Source organism: Cheilinus undulatus, linkage group 10 (assembly GCF_018320785.1).
Source record: "Cheilinus undulatus linkage group 10, ASM1832078v1, whole genome shotgun sequence".
NCBI classification, from domain to species: Eukaryota; Metazoa; Chordata; class Actinopteri; order Labriformes; family Labridae; genus Cheilinus; species Cheilinus undulatus.
Window position 1 is genome coordinate 43,943,971 of NC_054874.1, and position 21,019 is coordinate 43,964,989.

General features: G+C 39.3%; 1 protein-coding gene across 1 annotated transcript; it reads right to left on the reverse strand.

Moving 5' to 3' along the window:
* Window positions 1-5,169: 5,169 nt before the first annotated feature.
* hopx (HOP homeobox) lies at window positions 5,170-18,828 on the reverse strand. Its single transcript, XM_041796818.1, has 2 exons — window positions 18,478-18,828; window positions 5,170-5,449 (listed from the first exon to the last, which is right to left on the reverse strand). Exons 1-2 carry the CDS (start codon window positions 18,622-18,624, stop codon window positions 5,372-5,374), a joined length of 225 nt encoding a protein of 74 aa, XP_041652752.1. The 5' UTR covers window positions 18,625-18,828; the 3' UTR covers window positions 5,170-5,371.
* Between the last annotated feature and the right edge of the window lie 2,191 nt (window positions 18,829-21,019).

Genomic DNA, 21,019 nt, shown 5'->3' on the forward strand with positions numbered 1-21,019 from the left:
CAATAAATACATGTTGTAAAATCAGTAAGTGGTCATGTTTCATAGTCGTGATCTCAGTACCGGTCAAAATAATTGAGATAATCATTATTGCCATAAATGAGCAGCCCTAACATCTACCCTGCAGCCCAGTGCCATGGGCCCGTGCTATGCTTATACAGCAGTTTTTAAAGAGACATTAGACAGGCTGTAGCTTGCTCTAAGCTGTTATATAGCAGCTTCATTCCTTGTTTGAGCATGGTTTTATTCACATCTTCTGTGCACCCTGCTTTGGTCCACATGGATCCTGTTTGAGACCATCTCTAGAGGCAGAATCAGTGACAGTGGTAGAGTGCTTGTGTTCATGCTGATCAAATGAACTGGGCTTTGAGGTCAAGTTTAGCAAAAAATACACAGATGCCACAGTGGCGTGGTTCATCATATGATGTGTCTCAAGTGCCACCCCTAGCACACACTGGCAGCAGCATGCCAACCCAAAATTTTCCTCCTCCAGTCCGCTAGGTGGCGGTAGTGTACCTGCACTAGTTGCCAACCATCAACAAGAAACGAGGAAGAAACAATATCTTTTTTTTCCCTTAATTAATCTGAGACGTCTCATCTGTCAGGATGGATATACACGCTAACACTGAAAAAAAAATCAAATTAAACTTTCAGTTAGGGCAGGGGTGTCCAAATGGGACCCATGGTCCATTTTTGATTGGCCCATGAAAAATGCTGAAATAAAATGAAATATTGCCCACATTTAAAAATGAAGCTTGTTCCTGACTGTACTGAACTTCTTAATTTCAGCCAAGGCCTGGAGTTAAAGGGGAGAGCTTTCTGGGGTCCAGCCAAATTGAGGGCCATGGATGATAACAACTCCAATCAAAGCAACCTTTTTTTAATCTATTCCCTTGTATAAAGCCTTCAAAATCAACCAAATAAGGGGGCAAAAAGTGGTATAAATGGGTTAAATGTGGAAAAAAAGAATTGAAAGCATGGGCAAAGAGGACCAAAAATGGGTGAAAAGGAGCTAAAAAGTTGAATTTAAAGTTTAAAAGTTGCAAAAATTGTGACAATCTGACAAAAATGGGTGGAAAAAGCTGCAAAAGTAGGTAAAAAATGTTTAAAATTGGTGAACTAAGATTAAAAAGTGGCAAAAATGGGTAAAACAAGGCAAAAATGAGTAAACAGCATACTCGATCACTAAGCATATCTTAACCTACATTAGATTGGTTTTACTAACTCTAATATCCTTAAGATGAGGGTTATTAAAGTGGCCCCACCATCCTTTTATATCTCTGTATGTGGCCCTCAGTAATATAAGTTTGGACACCACTGGGTTAGGGTGAGGTGTCAATACAGAAAAACACACTAAAACTTTCAAAATAAAATCGGATTAAAATATAGTGTACAGATAAGGATTAAGGTTAGGGTTAGGATACCAAAAGTTAAAAGTCCAAATCCTCACCTGCAAAACCTGATTACAAATGGTCAAGCCAAGTAAACACCTGCCTACAGGAAAAAGTTCACCGTCCATTAAAACACTAGAAATGCAGCAAATGTAGCTCACATAGCTCTGTAAGCTACATACTGTAGGTAGCATAACTAAAGCTAAGCTCCAAAAGTGGCTACAAAAGATACATAGCTATGTTAGCTTTAGCTATATTTGCTAAAGCTCATGTCGCTAAAGCTACCTTAGCTTCATTGGCTTAATTAGTAATGTTGACTACATAGCCAATGCTAATGAGGCTAAAGCTAGCCACTGTTTGCATATCTACTTCTAAAATGGGACTACACATAATTTACCCCCAGCTTGGACCTCTGACCTTTTTCTCTGTTTCATTTGTGAAACCTTTCTAAGTCTGCAACGTTTGCAATGCTGTTATTTCATGAATGCAACTGCCTGACTTTGTTTATGAATACTAGTGAATAAGAAAAACTGTAAAATACATTGTACAGGCAAATTATGACCCTTTTGTGTTTGTTCTTAGAGACAAAACATCAGCGAGAGGGGCCGTCTAAAGTCTGCAGTCTGCAGCCAGACTGTCTTGATGATTCTGATGTTTTTCCACCTCAACAACTGATTTTTCCTCTTCTAGTTTTAAGAAATGGAAAGACAGAAATGGAAGATTGAGCTTAAATGTTTTGCTCTGCTCTCAAACAGAGTTGCTATTACAGCAGCCAAGATGTGCAAAACAGCTGCTCTCTATGGATGTAACTCTACCGGCTGTGATGGAAATAGGTGCATCCCACTGCCCAGCGTGGATGTGTACTTTGAAAATAATGGGGATGGGTATGTGGACACATGTCAGATGGCGCCGGTGTGTTTTCGACTGACTTAGATCCTGGCCTCAGCCCCTAATATAGAACAGCCCTTATCTCTTATAAATTCACAACTTTATCATTAAAAAAAGGATTTAATCTCAGAAATGTACCCCCTCCCTCCTGTCACTATCACAAAAAAGGGACAGCTCTGTCACAGAGGGAGTGATTTAAGACTTTTACTTCATAGTGTGGTCTGTTTATTTTTGTTTCCATCCTTCTTGGCGGTAACAACACCACAACGCCTTTTTGAGGAGTAACTCTTTGTCCGATGAGATCACATCCTTTTCACATAGAGCCGTCACAGGAGGGAAAACAGGACAATGCCATGACATCACCTGTCATTTGTTCAGCCCATGATGCCATTCAGCTCAGCCAGCTCACATGTCTGAACCCCCTCCCTCTCTCTCTCCTCCCTCTATGGCTGGAAATGTTCCTGATTTGTCCCTGAACGGCCCCAGCTGATTCCAGAAACATCTATTGTAATCTCAGCACTTCCTTACGTCTCTTATTGTCCTGCAAGCAGCTCGGGGCGTCCAGCTCTGCTCCCTGCTGACTGACATACGTAAACAAAGCCTGAAAACAAAATCAAGCTGGCCCCAGACCCCCACCACACCCACCTACCCATTTTAACTGCAACAGTGATTGTATAGCTCTGCTTCCTAGATTCAGCCTTGTGAACTTCAGTTCAAAAACTACTCAGCTCTGAAGGAGAGGTCCTGCCTCAGCTTTTACTAAACAACAGCAGAAGATGACATTTAGCAGCAGAGATCCAAAAATGACCAATTCACTCATACAAGAGTACAGCATAAGCAAATAACCAAAATGGTGGTGCCGAGGTTATTTCGGTGTGGATGTTCAAGACCTTTGTAATATTTCTCACATAGACATTAGCCAGATGGAAGGAAGGAGAAAAGACACCTGTGCATCTGTTTTTGGAGATCTTTCAGGCCATCCTGTGCCCTTTAACACATTCCCTGGCTACAGTAGCTGGTTTGATCCTAAAAAGGTCAGTGCCTCCTGCAGTTAGGTCTGATAGGTCAGAATAAGACCCACATTTTTAAGTACTGGTCCAGTTGTCTGTATGACAACAGGACAGGTTTCACAGGTTTCACAGTAGAGCTAACAAACTAAATCATATCAGCAAATTGACTTGATTTTGTTTCAACTGAACCAAAAAGGTTAGGTGGGAAGGGACTCTGAGTTTAACCTAGAGAGAGAGACATACTGTATATAATGCCTTTTAATAGACTTCAGATCTCAGCCTACTTATCCTGTTATCCAGACAGCAATGTGGGTTTTTACATGATAATAAGGTCATATCTTGAACTGTGAATCTGTTGGTAGAGTTGGTCATCTCACAATCAGAAGGTTGTGGGTTCGAGCCCCAGCGCCTGCAGTCACACGTCAGTGTGTCTCTGCTTCACTGGTGGCGCATGGATGTGTTTGAATGTGTCTAGCAAACACTGATGATCAATTTTCCCTAGCAAATGCCATCAGTGCGTGAATGTGGTGTCAGTGGGTAGATTTGACCTGACATTTAAAAACTTGGACTAGTTAGTTGACTAGAAAAACACTACAAAAGCTCAAGTCCATTTACCAATGAAAACGAAACTGATGAGCTGTAGCAGTTTTATAATCCAAGAACAGTTTTGGCTTGTCATTGAATCACCTTAGTCATGAAAGCAAAGTAGTTGACCACAAAGCTTTATCATGGTTTTCTTAAATGAAGTTAAAACTGGTTTAAACATTGCATACAAACATCCTTTTTAAAGATTTAACTTTTGTTGGACCTGAACCCAGATGCCCTGCCTCGAAGAATGCTGTCCCTGCACATGGGGCATGCAAAACACCAGGCCGTATAGTGCTAAATATGTCACTTTAAAATGTGGCATTCAGAATAGATGCAGTTTTATAGGTGGGCCTTATAGGCCTGGGCACAACCTTTAGTCCAATTTGCTCACCCTAAATGATTGCGAAATGAGAGGCTCTCCTTGTTTTTACTCTCATTTATTAATATTTCATATTTGAATGCAGTTAAACACCTAAAATACAGTTTTTCCTTTAGAAGTGAGGAAAGGCCACATGCAAAGGAGAGAGACTCAAGTTTACTTAAGTTACTTAAGACAACTTCTCAGGGTTTATCTACACCCTTGATCTTATCCACAGTGACTGACAGAGAATCTACTGAGAGTCACGTCTGATTTCATAACTGGATTAATGTTTCTGAATGACATGACAAAAACCGACCAAACAATAAAATAGTAGGTAGCTGAGTGTTCCTCTCTGATCTTTAAATTGTCTTAAAAGCATGATCAAACCGATGATATCAGCCCAGTGTGTCACTCTTTTCCATAAAAACTCTCCTCTTCTACCGGTTATAAATACAAACAAGTAATTTTTCATCTTTATCATCACAAAGAAAGGATTTTCTTTCATGGAAATTAAAGAACGATGTTCTGAAAATTGATGCATGAGTCGTAGCATGGTAAAAAATTAAGATTCTAATTTTTGCACTGGGTAGTAAGAGCTGCATCCTTTACCTGTGCTAAGTGATAAATTAATATGAGTCACGAATTGTCTGTTTTTACTGTAGAATAAGCATTGTCTGTAGAGAAAAATAGATATATATGTGTAGAACATATCAGCTTTTAAGAAGGGCAAACACTTTAAACTTTTGTTATCAATAGACCCAGTCAAACTAATCATTCTGATCCTGAGGCATGACTAAATGAAGAGCCAGTTGGGAGCTCAAGGGTCGACTCTTATTAAACTGACTCAAATCACCTTTTTTACTGAAAAGATCTACAATCCTCATCACTGATTTTATATGCGGTAGCCTTTAAAGAAAACACAACTCCATTTGAATTCATAATAATCATATTTTAATTTCTGTAAACATGGTGGTTATATTGGCAACAACACACAAACACCTTCACATTCCATACAGTGAGTTAAAATAGCTTCATAGATACAAAAAGACAGATTCAGACATAAGAGGAAGGGCTGGGTGGGGCAAAAAGGAGAAGTAACGTCAGGGTTGAGCATCCGGAACGATCCAGCAGATCCTTCAGTCGAAGACTTTCCCCAAGGTAGCTGGAAGACCCTCCGCCTGCCTCCACTGCGCATTACGCCTCTCGAACCACTCCTGGAGGGAAAAAAACAGGACAGAGGGAGGCGTTAAGAAAGAGGAGGCACCCTGGTTCATAACAGATCCAGCAGAATCTGATCCAAACTTTGAAACAGGAGAGCGATGAGGTCACATGTCTGTCTGACATGAATATTCCTGAGAAGTTGTACAGGTGGAGCGTTCGCTTTGTCAAGAATGATTTGTACAGAACACTCAGTGATCCAGATTCACTGTCATACTTTCCTCATCCTCAGGCCCCTGGTCATATTTACCTTCACAACAATCGTCTATGACTGTAAACTAACCTCATACTGCTGTGATGTTTATTCTGAGTATCCAGGCAGGATACAATAGCAACAGTACTACACAGTGCATCCTTAACACCCTCAGGAATCAGATTCAAAATGACTTTATCATCAGTGCACAGCTGTACAACAAAACTATGGAATTCTCCTTAATGGTGCAGTGTGAAATACAGCAGCAGTGTCAGATAAGAAACACATTTTATATATGCAAATATAATCACAGTAATGAAGGTCAGTCTACATAGGGAGTTTCTACATCAGGCCCAGTTATTTTGTACCATGTTAAGCATGATTTCTCCCCCTTTCCCTCCCCCGCCAGTCTGTTTTTACATTAATAACATCCAAGCACAGTTATGTATGTGCACAGTCCAGTAAAAGAGATGGTTGTGAGCATGCCACTGGTTTGCAAAACTGCCATTAAGAAGAAAGAAGAAGCAGCCACTCACATCATCAGCATGAGTGACTTTGGTTTATGCTCCTTTTAGATGAAGGAGTTCTTCCTGCTACTGTGGATGTTTTTGTTAGTTTGTGTTGCTAACAAACAAACAGTCTTTATTTCATAACCAATGATATCGCATGATAGTTTAAAGACGGGAGGTCTAGATGAGTGTTTCCAAAACTTTTTCTGGTGGCCCACTTTTAAGGAGGTACAAGCCATTGTGACCCAGTCCAAAACTAGCCTAAGCTATATATCAGTAGGCAGAATCATTGTGCATAGATAAAAGTTTTCAACCACTTCAATACCATTTCTAAACCATCATGAAGACAAGCCAATATAACATACAGTATATTTGACTAAAGAAGTCTCAGCTTTTTCCCCCTGTGCTGTCCTTGGCTGGTTACATGAGCTGATTGCTGGTGCTAGTTTAGCTAACTTTAATACTGCGCCTCCTTCTGGTCTTGACCTGGCGCCCTCTGTTTTAAGAGCCTACAAGGGGCCACTTCACCTCTGTATGCTCGGCCCCTTGGCCTTCAGTAGCTGTCTGGCTATCCAGCTGCTTGTGGCGTCTTGTTTTGTGTTTAATTTCAATGAAGAGTGCAAGTGTGACAGGGTTGAGCTCCCCCATGGGGTTTTGATGTGTGCTGCAGGAAAAAATGTCAGAGATATTTTAGGGAAAAAAAATCTGACACCTTATTTTGAAACCTCAATCTCTAACGTCCCAACAGTGGGTCAGGACCGAGACTTTGGGAATGAGTGGTCAAGACCATTGGTTCCCAGCCTGGGGTCCTGGACCCCCAAGGGGCACCAACTATCTCAGGAGGGGCGTGAGGCTTTGTCTGCTCTGAAGTTGTCAAAATTAGATTGGCATATATTACCTATGGTCATGGAAAAACTCGACTTGAATAGTTTATACCAGTGGTTTTCAAATGGTGTGGCTTGGGCCAAGTCTTGGTATGCCATGGGAATATGTACAAGTATACATAATTACTACAACGATACAATAACTCAAAAACTATAAAGATTTTTTCTTTATGACACTGCAAAAGTTGGAGGCAGAATAAAGGAGGAGCTGGAGTGGAGGAGGGCTGTAAAAAGAGGCTTGCAAAGGTAGTAGCCAGGCAAGAGCAGTTTAAATATGGCAGCATGAGTGCAATTTGCCAGTACAGCTTAGAATGAATTAGTTTGCCATCAGCTGGTGAGGGCTTGTGTGAGATAAGCTGATCTCAGTTATATGGCAGTGCTTGACTCCTGAAACATACACTTGATTTACTGTAATGTGTAAGAGGCTATTTTGTATAGATGTGGTTTTGGTGTGCTTTAAACTTTGTCTTGATCTTAGGTGTACCTTGGGCAAAAAAGATTGAAAAGCACCAATTTATACAAATGTCTTTTGTAGACCAACCTTTTAGGGTTTTGTTATGAAACAGCAATCTCTTGCTTTTTGATTCATGCGGGTCTCGGGGGGGGGGGGGCTGGATTTTCTTAGATATATTGGAATAGGGGCTCCATGAAAAAAGGTTGGGGACCCCTGTACTGACTCTTTGTTATACTATTTACATGGGGTGTAACGATTCAAAGAGGTCCCGTTTTAGTTTGTAGTGCAGTCGTACAGTTGTTAGGGAACGGCAAGTGTGATGATTACTGATGCTAAAGCACTGCTTCACACCAGTGCCTGCTTCTTCTTCGTTTGTTGTTTTCTAGCAGCTAGCAAACAGTCACAGGCCTTTCCTCCACCTGGACTGGGGTGTGGACACCTGGTGGCGTCTGTGTGTGGTTGCCCTTTTCTCCATTCAGACACGCCTGTCTATGTGATTACATGCACCACACCATGATGAATACAAATAAGGTTACACCCCTATTATTTATAAAGACCCAACATTAATCAACCATGAGCACAACCTACGTGACTTTTACCATGCTTATAGTAGCAAGGAAAACTTCCTTTCACCTTTCAAAATAAAGGCAAAAAGATCCAGAATACATCTTAAAAAACAATGCATTCATTTCATTACAGAAATTGCATAATTTATAGAAAAATTGATCTAAATCTTGACAACCTCAGTCTTGGTTGAAGGCAGATATCCTTCAAGATCTTGGATTTATCTTCATACCAGCTGTTTTTAATTTTAGTCAGTGAGACAAAAACTCCCAAACATAAACTCTGACCAAAAAAAAGAGTTATTAACTGCAGCTTTGTTGCTTCCTGACTTTTATAATCACATTACGGTCACATTTCTCTCTGCATGTAAATGTGCTCACTGACTCACACAGACACAGCGGTGACCCTGAGGCTAAGTTGTCTTGAAGAAACCGCAGAAGAAGAATTTTTCCATCCAGTTATAACAGAGAAAGCAGACTCAAAATCGTCCATTTTCTCTGGATCTTTCTAAAGCTGTCTGCGCTCTGCAAGAATAACTTCATGCCTGAAACTCGGTCCAGATGACGACTGCACCGAGTGACTCGACACACACCCGTGACCCGTCACATTTCTGTTTTGGGTTGTCATGGGATTCACAACAAAGTTGACATCATATCGATAACGCCAGGAGGAGAGGGAGGGATTGGGGCGTTAAAACATACGACTGGTGGGAGGGATGTTTCGACATTTTGTACTGGAAATAACTGAGATTCACATTTGGAGACGTCTGTAAAAAATAAATGGCTAAATGGAATCAGGACTTGGCTGTTCATGCTGCGGGATGTGTTTTGGGAATTGGACTACAAATTTGGGGGGAAACTAAAGGGTTTAGTCTCAAAATGGCAACTTTTTCTATTAGAGTTTAAATGCAAATCAGTTTTTTTGTGCCTGTTTTGTTCCTGATTCTTTCCAAGAGTGAAAAACATCTTTGTATGTCTTATAGAGCACATGAATGCCACTTCAGAGCCATAATGGTGTGCTTTATAATCCTGCAGACCCAAACAATGGTGCTTGTGTCGTTTGTTCCCTTTGACTGGATTACATAACATAGTCTTTCAAACTTGACTGTACCTTTCTGTCAGTGACTCCGCAGCCCTGAAAGCAAATAAAACGCTCTATGAAAGGAGCTCAAACATGCCGCGCGGACGCCAAAGCACATTGTAAACGTTGTTAATGTGAAACGGGGAGTGGTGACACCTTCTCCAATGAGGCCTTTGTGAACAGAAAAAAAAGCCAAACACTCGACAAGAGGGACAGCGGGAAGAAAGACGAAAGCAGAAAAAATCTAAATCAGCTGGAAATGAAGTCAGGGCTTTTGATGATCAGCCAGACCTTTACGTCACCCCGGACTAGGTTTTCCCGCCTTTGTATACAATGAATGGAAACAGTCAGGAAGGCTGGAGGAGGAATGGACAGCAGCTTAGTGCACGTTTAGTTTTATAAATATTTTCATTGCCTCTCTGGAGGCAAGACAGCAAGCCTTAAAGAAAGAAGCCAAATACTGAAGCACCTTCACTCTTTCAGTGGAGCAGAGGACTGTTATAAAAGCTGCATGGATCAAGGAGAATCTTTCAGATTCTTAGCATGGTCCTGTATGAAACTCTGAGGTTTCAAGTAATGATCTGCAGTGGAGGGCTATGTCTCAAAATGTAAGTTTTATGCCAGAAAGCAAATCTGGCAGTAAGCCTTTATACTTGAGTGTCATACCCTCTGCTGTATAAAGCACTGGACAAAATCTGAGTGACATCACTTGTTGATTACTGAAGTTGTCATCAGAATCCAATCTGCAGCTGCCACCATAATAAAAACACTATTGCAAGATGTGACAGGATAAAAAAGTTAGTGGAGGGCTGTCAGATATTCAAAATCTATGATGTGTGCCCTCTGTGTCTGTTAAAATACAAACAGGAGAGAGGAGAGATGCGTGTGCTGCAGAGGAACAATTACTTGTGTGTCTCTTTGTGTGTATCAGTGATTAAGAGCAACAGTAATGATAATTAGCCGACACAGCAACAATTATTTTTTGGTAGCTTGGCCTGACCTGACATGCAAGATAGACTGTTTCACTGACTAATGTGTGGGAAATATTTCACATCTACCAGGGCAACACCCCATGGTTTCAAAAAAGTTTTCAAATCTGTCACCTTCAGTAAAAGATAATCAGAGCTCTAAAGCTTGATGTAGCATTAATCATGGCTAAGGAGTAAACCATATAACGACAGGCAGCTGTTATTGTTGTTTACTATCAGTGGAGCCAGTTGGTAAAACAAAATCTTGCCTAAGCTGGTTGGAAGAAGAGCAAAAACATCTTTTCCACTGAGAAAAGGTTTTCAGTGTGTTTCTCTGCTCTGATAAAACTTCCCCTGTAGCTGCAATCTGTGCTCTTCATTGGCAGCCATTGTTCACAGGTTTGCAGCACAACAAAGCAGTGCCTGTCGCAATGCCTCACTCTCCTCAGATGATGCGGATTGGTCCAGTCATTCTTTCACCAAGATCACGCCTTTAAAGGATAAGGCTTGTCCTAATAAAGATGCTTTGATTGGTTAAATCCGTAGTTTTTCTGTGATAAAATGTTTGCCAGAGGTTGTAGCACAAGTAAAGCAACAAGACATGTCACAGCAACATTGTGTGACTCTTCTGAGAAAGAGTGAAGGAAATTAGCAATCAAAACATGTCAGGGTAATAGAAATTAAATACATAAGACCCTTTTCTAGTCTGTCGGGGAGAAACTGCTTTAATGTAGGCAGTGTGCAGAAGGGTCTGGCTGGAGACCATTCATCTCTGACAGCTCCTCTCACAGACCGTTCATCTGAGAACCTGTCTCTGTCACATTGGAAATACGTGCTAAAACTTATAAAATAAAACTGGATTAAACTTCAAATTAGGATAAGGGTTAGGGTTAAGGTAAAAGTTAGAAAACCAAAAGTTAAGGGTTAAAAACCTGACCTGCAGAACCTGATTACAGTGTGTTTAATGAAGCCCAGTAAATAGTCTGCTAACAGGATAAAAGCTTGTCTTCCGTGAACACATTCTAACATAGCAAAGGTAGCTAATGTAGCTAAGGCTAAGCTCACAAGACAGCTATGTATCTGTTATATTAGATACATAGCCTATCTATTTGCTAAAGCTCACATTGCTAAAGCTAACTTGGCTATAGATAATAAAGCTACATAGCTGATATAGCTAACATAGCTCAAGCTAGGCTCACAAAGCAGCTATGTAAGCTAAGTTAGCTATCGATAACGAAGCTTCATAGCTGATGTAGCTAACATAGCTCAAATTAAATTCACAAAGTAGTTATGTGAGCTAACTTAGCTATAGATAACGAAGCTACATAGCTGATGTAGTAAACATAGCTGAAACTAAGCTCACAATGAAGCTATGTAAGCTAGATTAGCTATAGATAACGAAGCTACATAGCTGTTGTAGCAAACACGGCTGAAACTAAGCTCACAATGAAGCTATGTAAGCTAACATAGCTATAGATAATGAAGCCACATAGCTGACGTAGCTAATATAGGTGTAATTAAGCTCACAAAGCAGCTATGTAAGCTTCTAAGGGATGTTATCTTCATAGCTATGTTAGCTTTAGCTACATTCCTTAGGCTAACCTAGCTGCACTGGCTTATGTAGCAATTAAATTACGCTGCAAGTGTAGCTATGTTAGTTTTAGCTAAAGCTAACATAGCCAAAGTGAGCTATGTTCATGTAACTACTTCTAAAACGGGTCTGTACATAATCAAATCCTGGATTAGACCTCTGACCTTTTTCTAGGTTTCATTTATGAAATTCTAGTCTGTTATGTTTGTGGTTATTTAGTCAGCATAATTGTACATAGAGCTTTGTTCAAATTACATTATAATGCTAATTTCTCTATGCCAAAGCTTGCTTTCAGTCCCCAAGTATTTCTCTTCAACATGCGTGACAACTGTGATTGTTCTGAGCTTCAATTGCTGCCACATCACTTGTCATTTTGCTGCACTAGTGTCAACAGAGCATTTAAGAGGCCTCACCTGTACTTTTAATACAAAGAACATCTTGTGATGTACCTGTTTACACATGAAAATCTGTAGTTCTTTTTGTGCTGGCGTCACATCAGCTCTCATAAATCTAGAGGAACTGGTTTATAGAGTCCAAGAAGTGGAAAAACCAGTGACAAGCTTGTACGTGACATCCATGGCTTGGTAAGCACTGAAATGCTTAGCTAATTATGAAAAGGACGCACATTTTCCACACCATGTGAGAACTCTGTTTCTCCTCCAATCTAAACCCATCTGTCAGCCTCATGAGCACATACAGGTCAGAAATTTGCCTATGAAACGAACCCAGAGCTACGTCAACTCAAATGACAGAATTTACATGTAGGGTCTAACCTTTCTGTGAGTACAGCTAAGCAAACAGGTTTGTTGTTTGGCTGCCAAATCCTGAAGAGGAATACCAGCTGACATTTTGTCTCATTATGAAAGTAGAGTGAAGTTTTCTGAGTGCTTTGATAAACATTTATGTTTCTTAAAGAACTTAAGAGTTGTTTTAATCATTGCTTTGAAGCCTCACATCTGGCTCCTGATGTGACGGACGCTCCGACTCTACAGTAGGATGAAGACATTCCTCAGATAGCAGCATGGTGGGAGTGTTTACATGTGGGAGAGGGGGCTGGTACTGATTAAATACCTAAGTACTAATGTGATGTTCCATGTAATTGGCAGTTTTTCTGCTTCAGTACACCACTTTATCCACAGGGCTTTACCAGGCTTTACTGCACAACCCCTGCCTGGTGGTTGTTTCCTGACAGAGAACAAGTTCAACCACTGGTTTGTTTGAACATCAACTTGGGCGTTGACAAAAATTACAGCAGAAATTCACTAACTAATCAACAATAATACTGAGATTTACCGCTGGTTTTACTCTAGACAATTAACAAATTTTAATACATTTGAAATAGGTGGAGGACCACAGAAATAAGAACTATTTCAAACATTCTTTTAAATCTGAACTAGATGATTCAGGGAGTGTGTGAGACCACACCCCACACAAGGTCTCACAGAAACTCATGATCAAACGTGACTTCAAGGGAAAAACAAATATGGAGCATAACAATGTCGCTTGGCTGTCAGCCATATTCATAGCTTTTAGTCACATGACTGGCACAGAGACCTTGAGGGCATAGAGAGCTTAGGACAGTAGTAGCTAACATTAAACCTCACAAGGTGCATAATTTTCCCGTATCCATGGGCGTAGCACAGGGGGGAAAAAGAGCACTGATTACCCCGGCCCACAGTAGGGAGGGGCCCTTGAAAAGCCTGCAATGAAAAATGTGTCTTTATTTATTTATTTTTAGCAGTTAGTATCATTATTGAATCAAAAGTGACTAAATTAGTTGCTCAACAAACTCAAATTTGGATAAAATCAAGTAAAATACAATACTGTGGGCCCCTACTTCTCCCTTAAAAATGTCCAACTGGTGTAGTCCAGTGCTGCAAAATAATGCAAGTAATTTGATTTAACCATAGTTAAAATATTGCTCATAAATTGGGAAATTATGGTTCAAAAATATGTTAAAATGCATTGATATTTGTGAAAATGATACAAGATTTGTCACTTGGCTAGCTGGTGAAGAGGGGCCATGTGTAATATTCTTTCTGGGGGCCCAAAACCCCTAGCTACGCCCCTGCCTGTATCAAATCGCTATCTGTTAAGAACATAGAGCATGAATAAGCTTTTATAAGGCACCTAGGATGCTGTTTAAATCACTAAAAACAGAGAAGTCCAAGCCCAACTTCACTGAAGTACGGTTGTCGTACCGGTGTACCCAAAGTGGTCGTAAATCCCACTGCTCACCCTGTCACCAGGGTAAAAGTCTACAAAATTACAGACAGTTTCATGTATTTTCCATGTGTTTGGGTCACTGATGCTGCAGTGGAGGGAAAGAAAATCTTCATCAGTAAAGCTAAGGTGAGTGCTTAGCTAACATTAGCTAGTTTTTGTTACTTGTAAGGATCATCGTCAGCTGTCAGTCAGTGTTAGATGGCTTTAAAGTTCAGGCTAACACAATATTTGATGTCAGGATTAGTAGAGGTCTGCATGGGTCTACTGTCTATTATAATCTACAGAAACAACAAAGCATCTACAGCATCAGTCTGTTGCTGTTTACTCCTCTTTGATGGTGCTTTTTAGAAGTATAACCTGGACTTATCTCCATATGATTGGTGCATCAAGTGAATAACTTTCTCTTATTAAAAAAATTAAAATACATGCAGATGACAACCAAGACTTTCAAGCGTCAAGCAGTTGTAAGCCTTTTTTGGCCACCAGAGGGCGGTTTCATGAGTGTTTAACATCACATGAGAGCTATGAATTGTGGTATATCTTGCACAAGACATTATAGAAGCAAAATTGCCAAAAATCCACAAGCTGTTCTTCTTCCTGGATATTTATGATTCGAGATCGGAGAGGCTCTGACTCAGTCAGTAGCTGTGAAAGAATCATATCAACAACAAGCATTTGACTGTGGCTGAATCTCCTCCCTAAACCCTGAGCCCTTATTGACTTTACTGACTGCACCTGGAAAGTGATTGAGTGCATGAGGCTGCAGGAGCTCAAAGTGGTAGAAACAGGAATGGGACAGCCCTTTGATTTTTGTTGACAGTTCGCATCTTGCAGAGATAAAAACAGATAAAAGCAAACATGCTTCACTTATAGACTTATTTTCTCATTGGATGAAGGCTGTTTTATATCATATATTTCACGAAAAATTTTTCCTTTTGCACCTTCCACATTTTTTTGTTTACAGTTTCGCTCTTTTCACTTCACTTTTATAGGGTTTGCTAGCAGGCATCCCCTGGGAATCCCTGTCATACATCACAGTGCTATGAACTATGGGTAATTCTCTCAAGCTAAGTCTGCAGATATGCCCACTCACGGAAACAGTGCATGATGGGCTCAAAAAGCCTGTGAGAGATCCCTCGCGCATTTTACAATTTGACAGTGGGACAGCCCTACAAGTCCTCACGGACTTCGCGGGAGTGCGCCCTAAAGTCAGTGAGTGTGGTAGCAACAAGCCTTGAGCAAGCCATCAGAAACATCTAAAACCTCTTCTATGTAGCTTCTTAATCAGGGGAACTCTGCAACTTTCTAGCCACTAATTTATAGTTTGTGAATATTTTTAGTCGTTTGGACTTCTCCTGAACTAAACAAGGTGTCATTTGACATCACCTTCAAATAGGGAAAGTTGGTGGGTGTTATTTCCACACATGTTTATTCCAATTTGCTTAGGAAAACCCATCAAGTTTAAGTTTGGTGTCAAATCAGCCTCCCTCTACTGATGAAGTTCTGGAAAAGTCTGCAGAAGCAATCAAAAGAAGCTAAGTTTTGTATTATTTTGTTCAGGGTTGCTTCAGTTCCATCAGTGACTCATATGTTTATGAATATTGCATGCAAAAATATATTTAACGCTTACAAAAAAATTTAAATAAGAAATCTGCTGGTTTTTATGCAACAAATTGACTTATTTTGTCCATAGATTGTAGTAAAGTTGTGCAAAATGTTCAAAAGCCAAAGATAATGGTATTAATTTGTGCCTCTTTTCAGTCATCTGATTAATAATCTAATGAGATTAAGATTGCTATCCCATGGGACAAAGATATTTAACAAACTCTAGCACAAAAAAAAACTGAAACCACGTAAGATCTGGCCTTTTGATTTATTTTAAAACATTTTTTGGTGATTTCTTGTTCATTAACATCTTTACTTTAGTGTTCCTGCTGCAGACTGAGAGCTTCACAAACACTTCATCACATGTGTTTTCAGTTAATCTCCTCCTTCAACATCAAAAGCAGAGTACGCAAAAAAACAGGTTCCCCACATCCGGCCACATATGAAGGCAACATAAACACCAGCAGCAGCAGAAGCAGCAGAGTCTTTACCAACTAATGTGACACCACTGTACCACCCTCACTGAGCGGTCTTTTCAGCTAACTCTTTGAACATGAAGTCCCTGTGTACCGATGACTCAGTGTTTGTGAGAGAGAGCAGCAGCTTTTGTGACTTCATGAGGTGAAACTGTTTGGAGCTGTGTCAGTGACGATCAATGTTTCTCTGCAGCCTCTGTGGTCAGAGTTTACACATTAATGAAGATTATTTCATCACTCAGCGGTGCTTTTAAAGATTTACTGACCTTACTGGATTGTCTTAAACATGAGCTTTAACCAACTCTTTGCACTGTCAGTGAAGCAGCTCAGGGTATTGACAGATTTAAAGTCTTCTGATTTCAGGAACGTCTCCTGCTGACATAAATCTGCATTTCTACTTGTTTTTCCCCCTCAGCAGCATGCCATGGATTTTTTTCTCTAAAATAAATCTGACTCGCAACACTTTTAACATCTCTGTATGGTGGCCTTGTTGGTGAATTGCAAAAAAAAAGCTTAGCTTAACACAAAAACATTTCACTACATGCAAATAAAATGTCTCTCAAAACACAAAAATATTTCATGATGCGATAAAAATTTCTTACAAAATTTCAATTTGGTCAATATTTTATTAATATTGCATTAAGTGCAGGGTGTTTTTTTAGAGGCTTTGTGGCCACTATTATGATAGGACAGCTAAAAAGAAACAGGCCCTGACATTGGGGGAGACAGTGGGGAAGACATGCACCAAACAGCGACGAGACCTGGAACCGATCCCGCGACCAGTGCATTGAAGACTCTAGCCTCTGTGTATGGGCAGCAGCTCTACTGAGCTAAACCAGCGCCATATGTTGTGAAATGTTTAAACATTTTATAAAGCACAGAAACATTTCCTGCAATATCAACCACCTAAAACATAAAGACATCACTAAATGCTACAGCGTTTCACTGAGTTTTTCTTAATAAAACACAATATTCTTTGAGTTTAGTGGGATGATTTTGTAGTTGACCTTTAGGGCCACCATACCTCTGACACCAAATTGAGATACCATGAACTCAAGTCTTGAAAAAAACACTACATTTTGTAGAAAGTAAAAAAGATTTTATGAAGCCCAAAAACATTTTGTGAACATAAAAATTAGTTCCATGAAATATAAAAAATATTTCATTAAACTTAAAAACCCTTTGGTGGAATTGAAAAGGTGCAAAAACATTGCATTAACATTTGAACATCTCATGGCAAGTCAAAACAATGTGCAGAGAGCAAAAGCATTTAGTGCGAAATTGTCACTTAACAAATGAAAATGTTTAATTCAAACTTACTTTGTCAAATTTAAAAAGTTATGAAGCACAAAAAAAATCAAATGTGAAAACATTTTAGTTTATGCAATATTTTTCTCATGAAATCTTTAAAACATATTTAGTTAAATGTAAAGTTTAAAACCTATGTCTACATTTAACTGCTAAAGGCCTCATAAAGCCAAAAATATTGAATGTAAAAACATTTACTGAAATTTTAAAATGCTTCATTTCATGATATAAAAAAGACATTATATAAGAAAGTTTAAAAAATCATGAAGCACAAAAAAATCTCATGAAATGTAAAACACTTTGATAGTCTGTGTTACAGCTAATGTTTTCTTCCTTTCTAAGTTCAGTGAAATGTTTTTATAGTTGACGTTTTGGGCCACCGTATCTCTGATGCTAAATCATGGAACCACAGAGTCAGGTACTCGCCAAACTTTGGTTGTTTCAAGATGTTTACTTACAAAGTGCATTTACTTAAATATTGTAGCAGTATAGAGTTATTGTGACCTTATGGTCAGTCTATTTGAACGTAATGAATGCGTAATAACTTAATTAAAATACAGTGAGCTCTCCATCGCTCTGAGGTGTCTGTAGATCTTTACATTTCTGTATTTATTATACCACGGATCATTACAATAATGGAGACTGTATCATTTTAAACAGGTGGAATTCCAGTGTATTGAATATTTTAACACCTCAGTATAAGGAAATATTGACAGTGGTTTTTTTTTTGTTTGTTTGTTTTGTTTTGCGCAGTTTAACGTGTGTAAGAGTTTGTGGTTTCTGATATCTATAAACGAAATACTGCTCAATATTTAGTCCATAGGACCGTTTGTTGCTGCCGTGATATAACACAGGGTTTAATATCGTTTGATTTTTACTTCATATTGAGGCTATTTTTCCATTTACAGGAAAAATATCGACAAATATACTATTTATCAATTTTCAGCTAAAAATATTAAGGTATGTTTCTGGTCCACATCGTCCAGCTCAATAATACTATAATTAAAACCAACTTGATTATATTGTAAATCAAGTCAACTAAGAAATCTACTCTTAGGCTATAGGTGTTTCAAATTGATATTAAATTGATCTACGTGCATTTAGAATAAATTCCTATCTTTTTTATCTGAGGCATTTACAGGCATTTTTGTGTCATTATTACTCACTTGCGTCTGCTTCTCTGACAGCCCGCACTCCGCAGAGATCAACATGAGCGATGTGAAGTCCGGATGTCTGGAGGTTTTAAAAGCCTCCTCCAGCACACTGACCTGTTGCTCTGACAGCTTCTCATAGTTACACCCGTTCGAAGACATATTCCCGCTGTATACTTCTTTCCAGTTGAGTGTTTTGAGTTCAGTTTCAGCCCTGGTCGGAGCCTCGGATCGGGCAGAGGTTGGTGAGCGCACAGCGGGACGCGCGGAGCAGAGAAGCGGGGATGGACGAGCGCAGAGCCGCGGTGGAGATGGAGGAAGTTTCTCTGGCAGCTCCGAGAGCGTGTGAACTAAAGAGTGTGAGGGTGTGTGTTTATGTGTGCTGCTTTTACTACTGTCAACAGATGAAACGTCACGAGGCTGTTCCCACCAGTAAACCCCTCCCCCAAACAACCCGCGCTTAAAGGGACACCATGGGAATATTAACAACAACAGCATTGGAGACTGCTAAAGAGTGATCCGGAACAAATATGCAAATACAATCAATTCAAGCAATGTAATGAGAGAACTCAGTCCAAAAACTACTAGAACAGGCAAAATAAACACCGAAGCGAGTTTAGAGGTGTCATAGGGTGAGCAGATTTCAGCCCTTTTCCAGCACATCCTCATGCATGATCTCATGGAACAATTGAATTTTTCATCAGCACACTTTTTAACAGTATGGAAAGTTCCTCAGCAGATGACACAACCAAGTCTAAGGTGGTATCCAGGGAGGTTCTGCTGAAGGTCCAGAATTAAAGTGGTTTGTTTAATTTTGTCATTTATCAAGTTATTGATTCATTGATTTAAATATAAATAAATATAAAATATAAAAATGTGCTACACATCTCTGTTAGAACGAAGTGCATTGTACCATTATTTTACGGTACAATAGAGCTTTGCTTTAGATTTTTTTTTGTAATTCAACTTTATTCATAAACAAAGTCTGGCAGTTACAATCATGAAATAACCACATTGCAAACATTACAGACTGAGAAACATTTCAGGAATGAAACAGAGAAAAGTCATTATACGCTAGCTTTAGCTAAAGCTAACGGAGCTTTGTTCGCTTGCTAAACAGTTAACATTGTTACGTAAGCCAATGTAGCTATGTCTGCTTGCTAATGAAGCCAAAGTGAGCCACCATTTGCAACTTTTACTACAAAAGCTTAGCTTAAGCAAACATAGCATAATCATACATAGCCATTGTAGCTTAATTTGCTAAAGTTTTAGCTGTGTGAGCTACATAGCTATGTTGTCTACATAACTTGTTCAGCTAATGTAACCGTTTAAAGCTAATGGAGCTTTGTTCGCTAAACAGTCAATACTGTAACATAAGCCAGTGTAGCTAAATTAGCTTGCTAATGAAGCCAAAGTGGGCCACCATTTGCAACTACCTTATAAAAGGTCTAGCTTGAGCAAACAGCATAATCTTACATAGGCAATGTACCTTTGTTTGCCAAAGCTTTAGCTATGTTAGCTACATAGTTATGTTAGTTACATAGATTGTTCAGCTAATGTAGCATGTCTAAAGCTAACGGAGCTTCGCTTGCTTCACAGTTAACATTTTTACATAAGCCAATGTAGCTAATTTTGCTTGCTAATGAAGCCAAAGTGAGCCACCATTTGCAACGTTTCCTGCAAAGGTCTAGCTGTAGCAAATGTAGCATAATCTTACATAGCCAATGTAGCTTTGTTTGCTAAAGCTTTAGCTATGTTAGCTACATAGCTACATTATCTACGTGGCTTGTAAAGCTAACATAGCTGTGTAAAGCTAATGAAGCTTCATTCACTTGCTAAACAGTTAACATTGTTATATGCCAATGTAGCTAAGTAAGCTTGCTAATGAAGCCAAAGTGAGCCATTATATGTAACTTTTCCTACAAAAGTCTAGCTGTGGCAAATTTAGCATAATCTTACATAGCCAGAGTAGCTTTGTTTGCTAAAGCTTTAACTATGTTGGCTACATAACGCTACTATCTACATAGCTTGTTCATACTAACGTAGCTGTGTAAAGCTAATGGAGCTTCATTTACTTGCTAAACAGTTAACATTGCTATGTAGGCCAAAGTAGCTAACTTAGCTTGCTAACGAAGCCAAAGTGAGCCACCATTTGCATCTTTTTTCTATAAAAGTCTAGCTTTAGAAAATGTAGCATAATCTTACGTAGCCATTGTAGCTTTGTTTGCTAAAGCTTTAGCTATGTTAGCTACATAGCTACATTATCTACATAGCTTTTTAAGCTAATGTAGCTTTGTTAAGCTAACGGAGCTTCTTTCGCAAAACAGTTAACATTGTTACGTAAGCCAATGTAGCTAACATAGCTTGCTAATAAAGCCAAAGTGAGCCATCATTTGCAATCTTTCCTACAAAAGTCTAGCTGTAGCAAATGTAGCATAATCTTGTGTAGCTTTGTTTTCTAAAGCTTTAGCTATCTTAGCTATAATGCTACTATCTACATAGCTTGTTCAGCTAACATCGCTGTGTAAAGCTAATGGAGCTTTGTTCGCTAAACAGT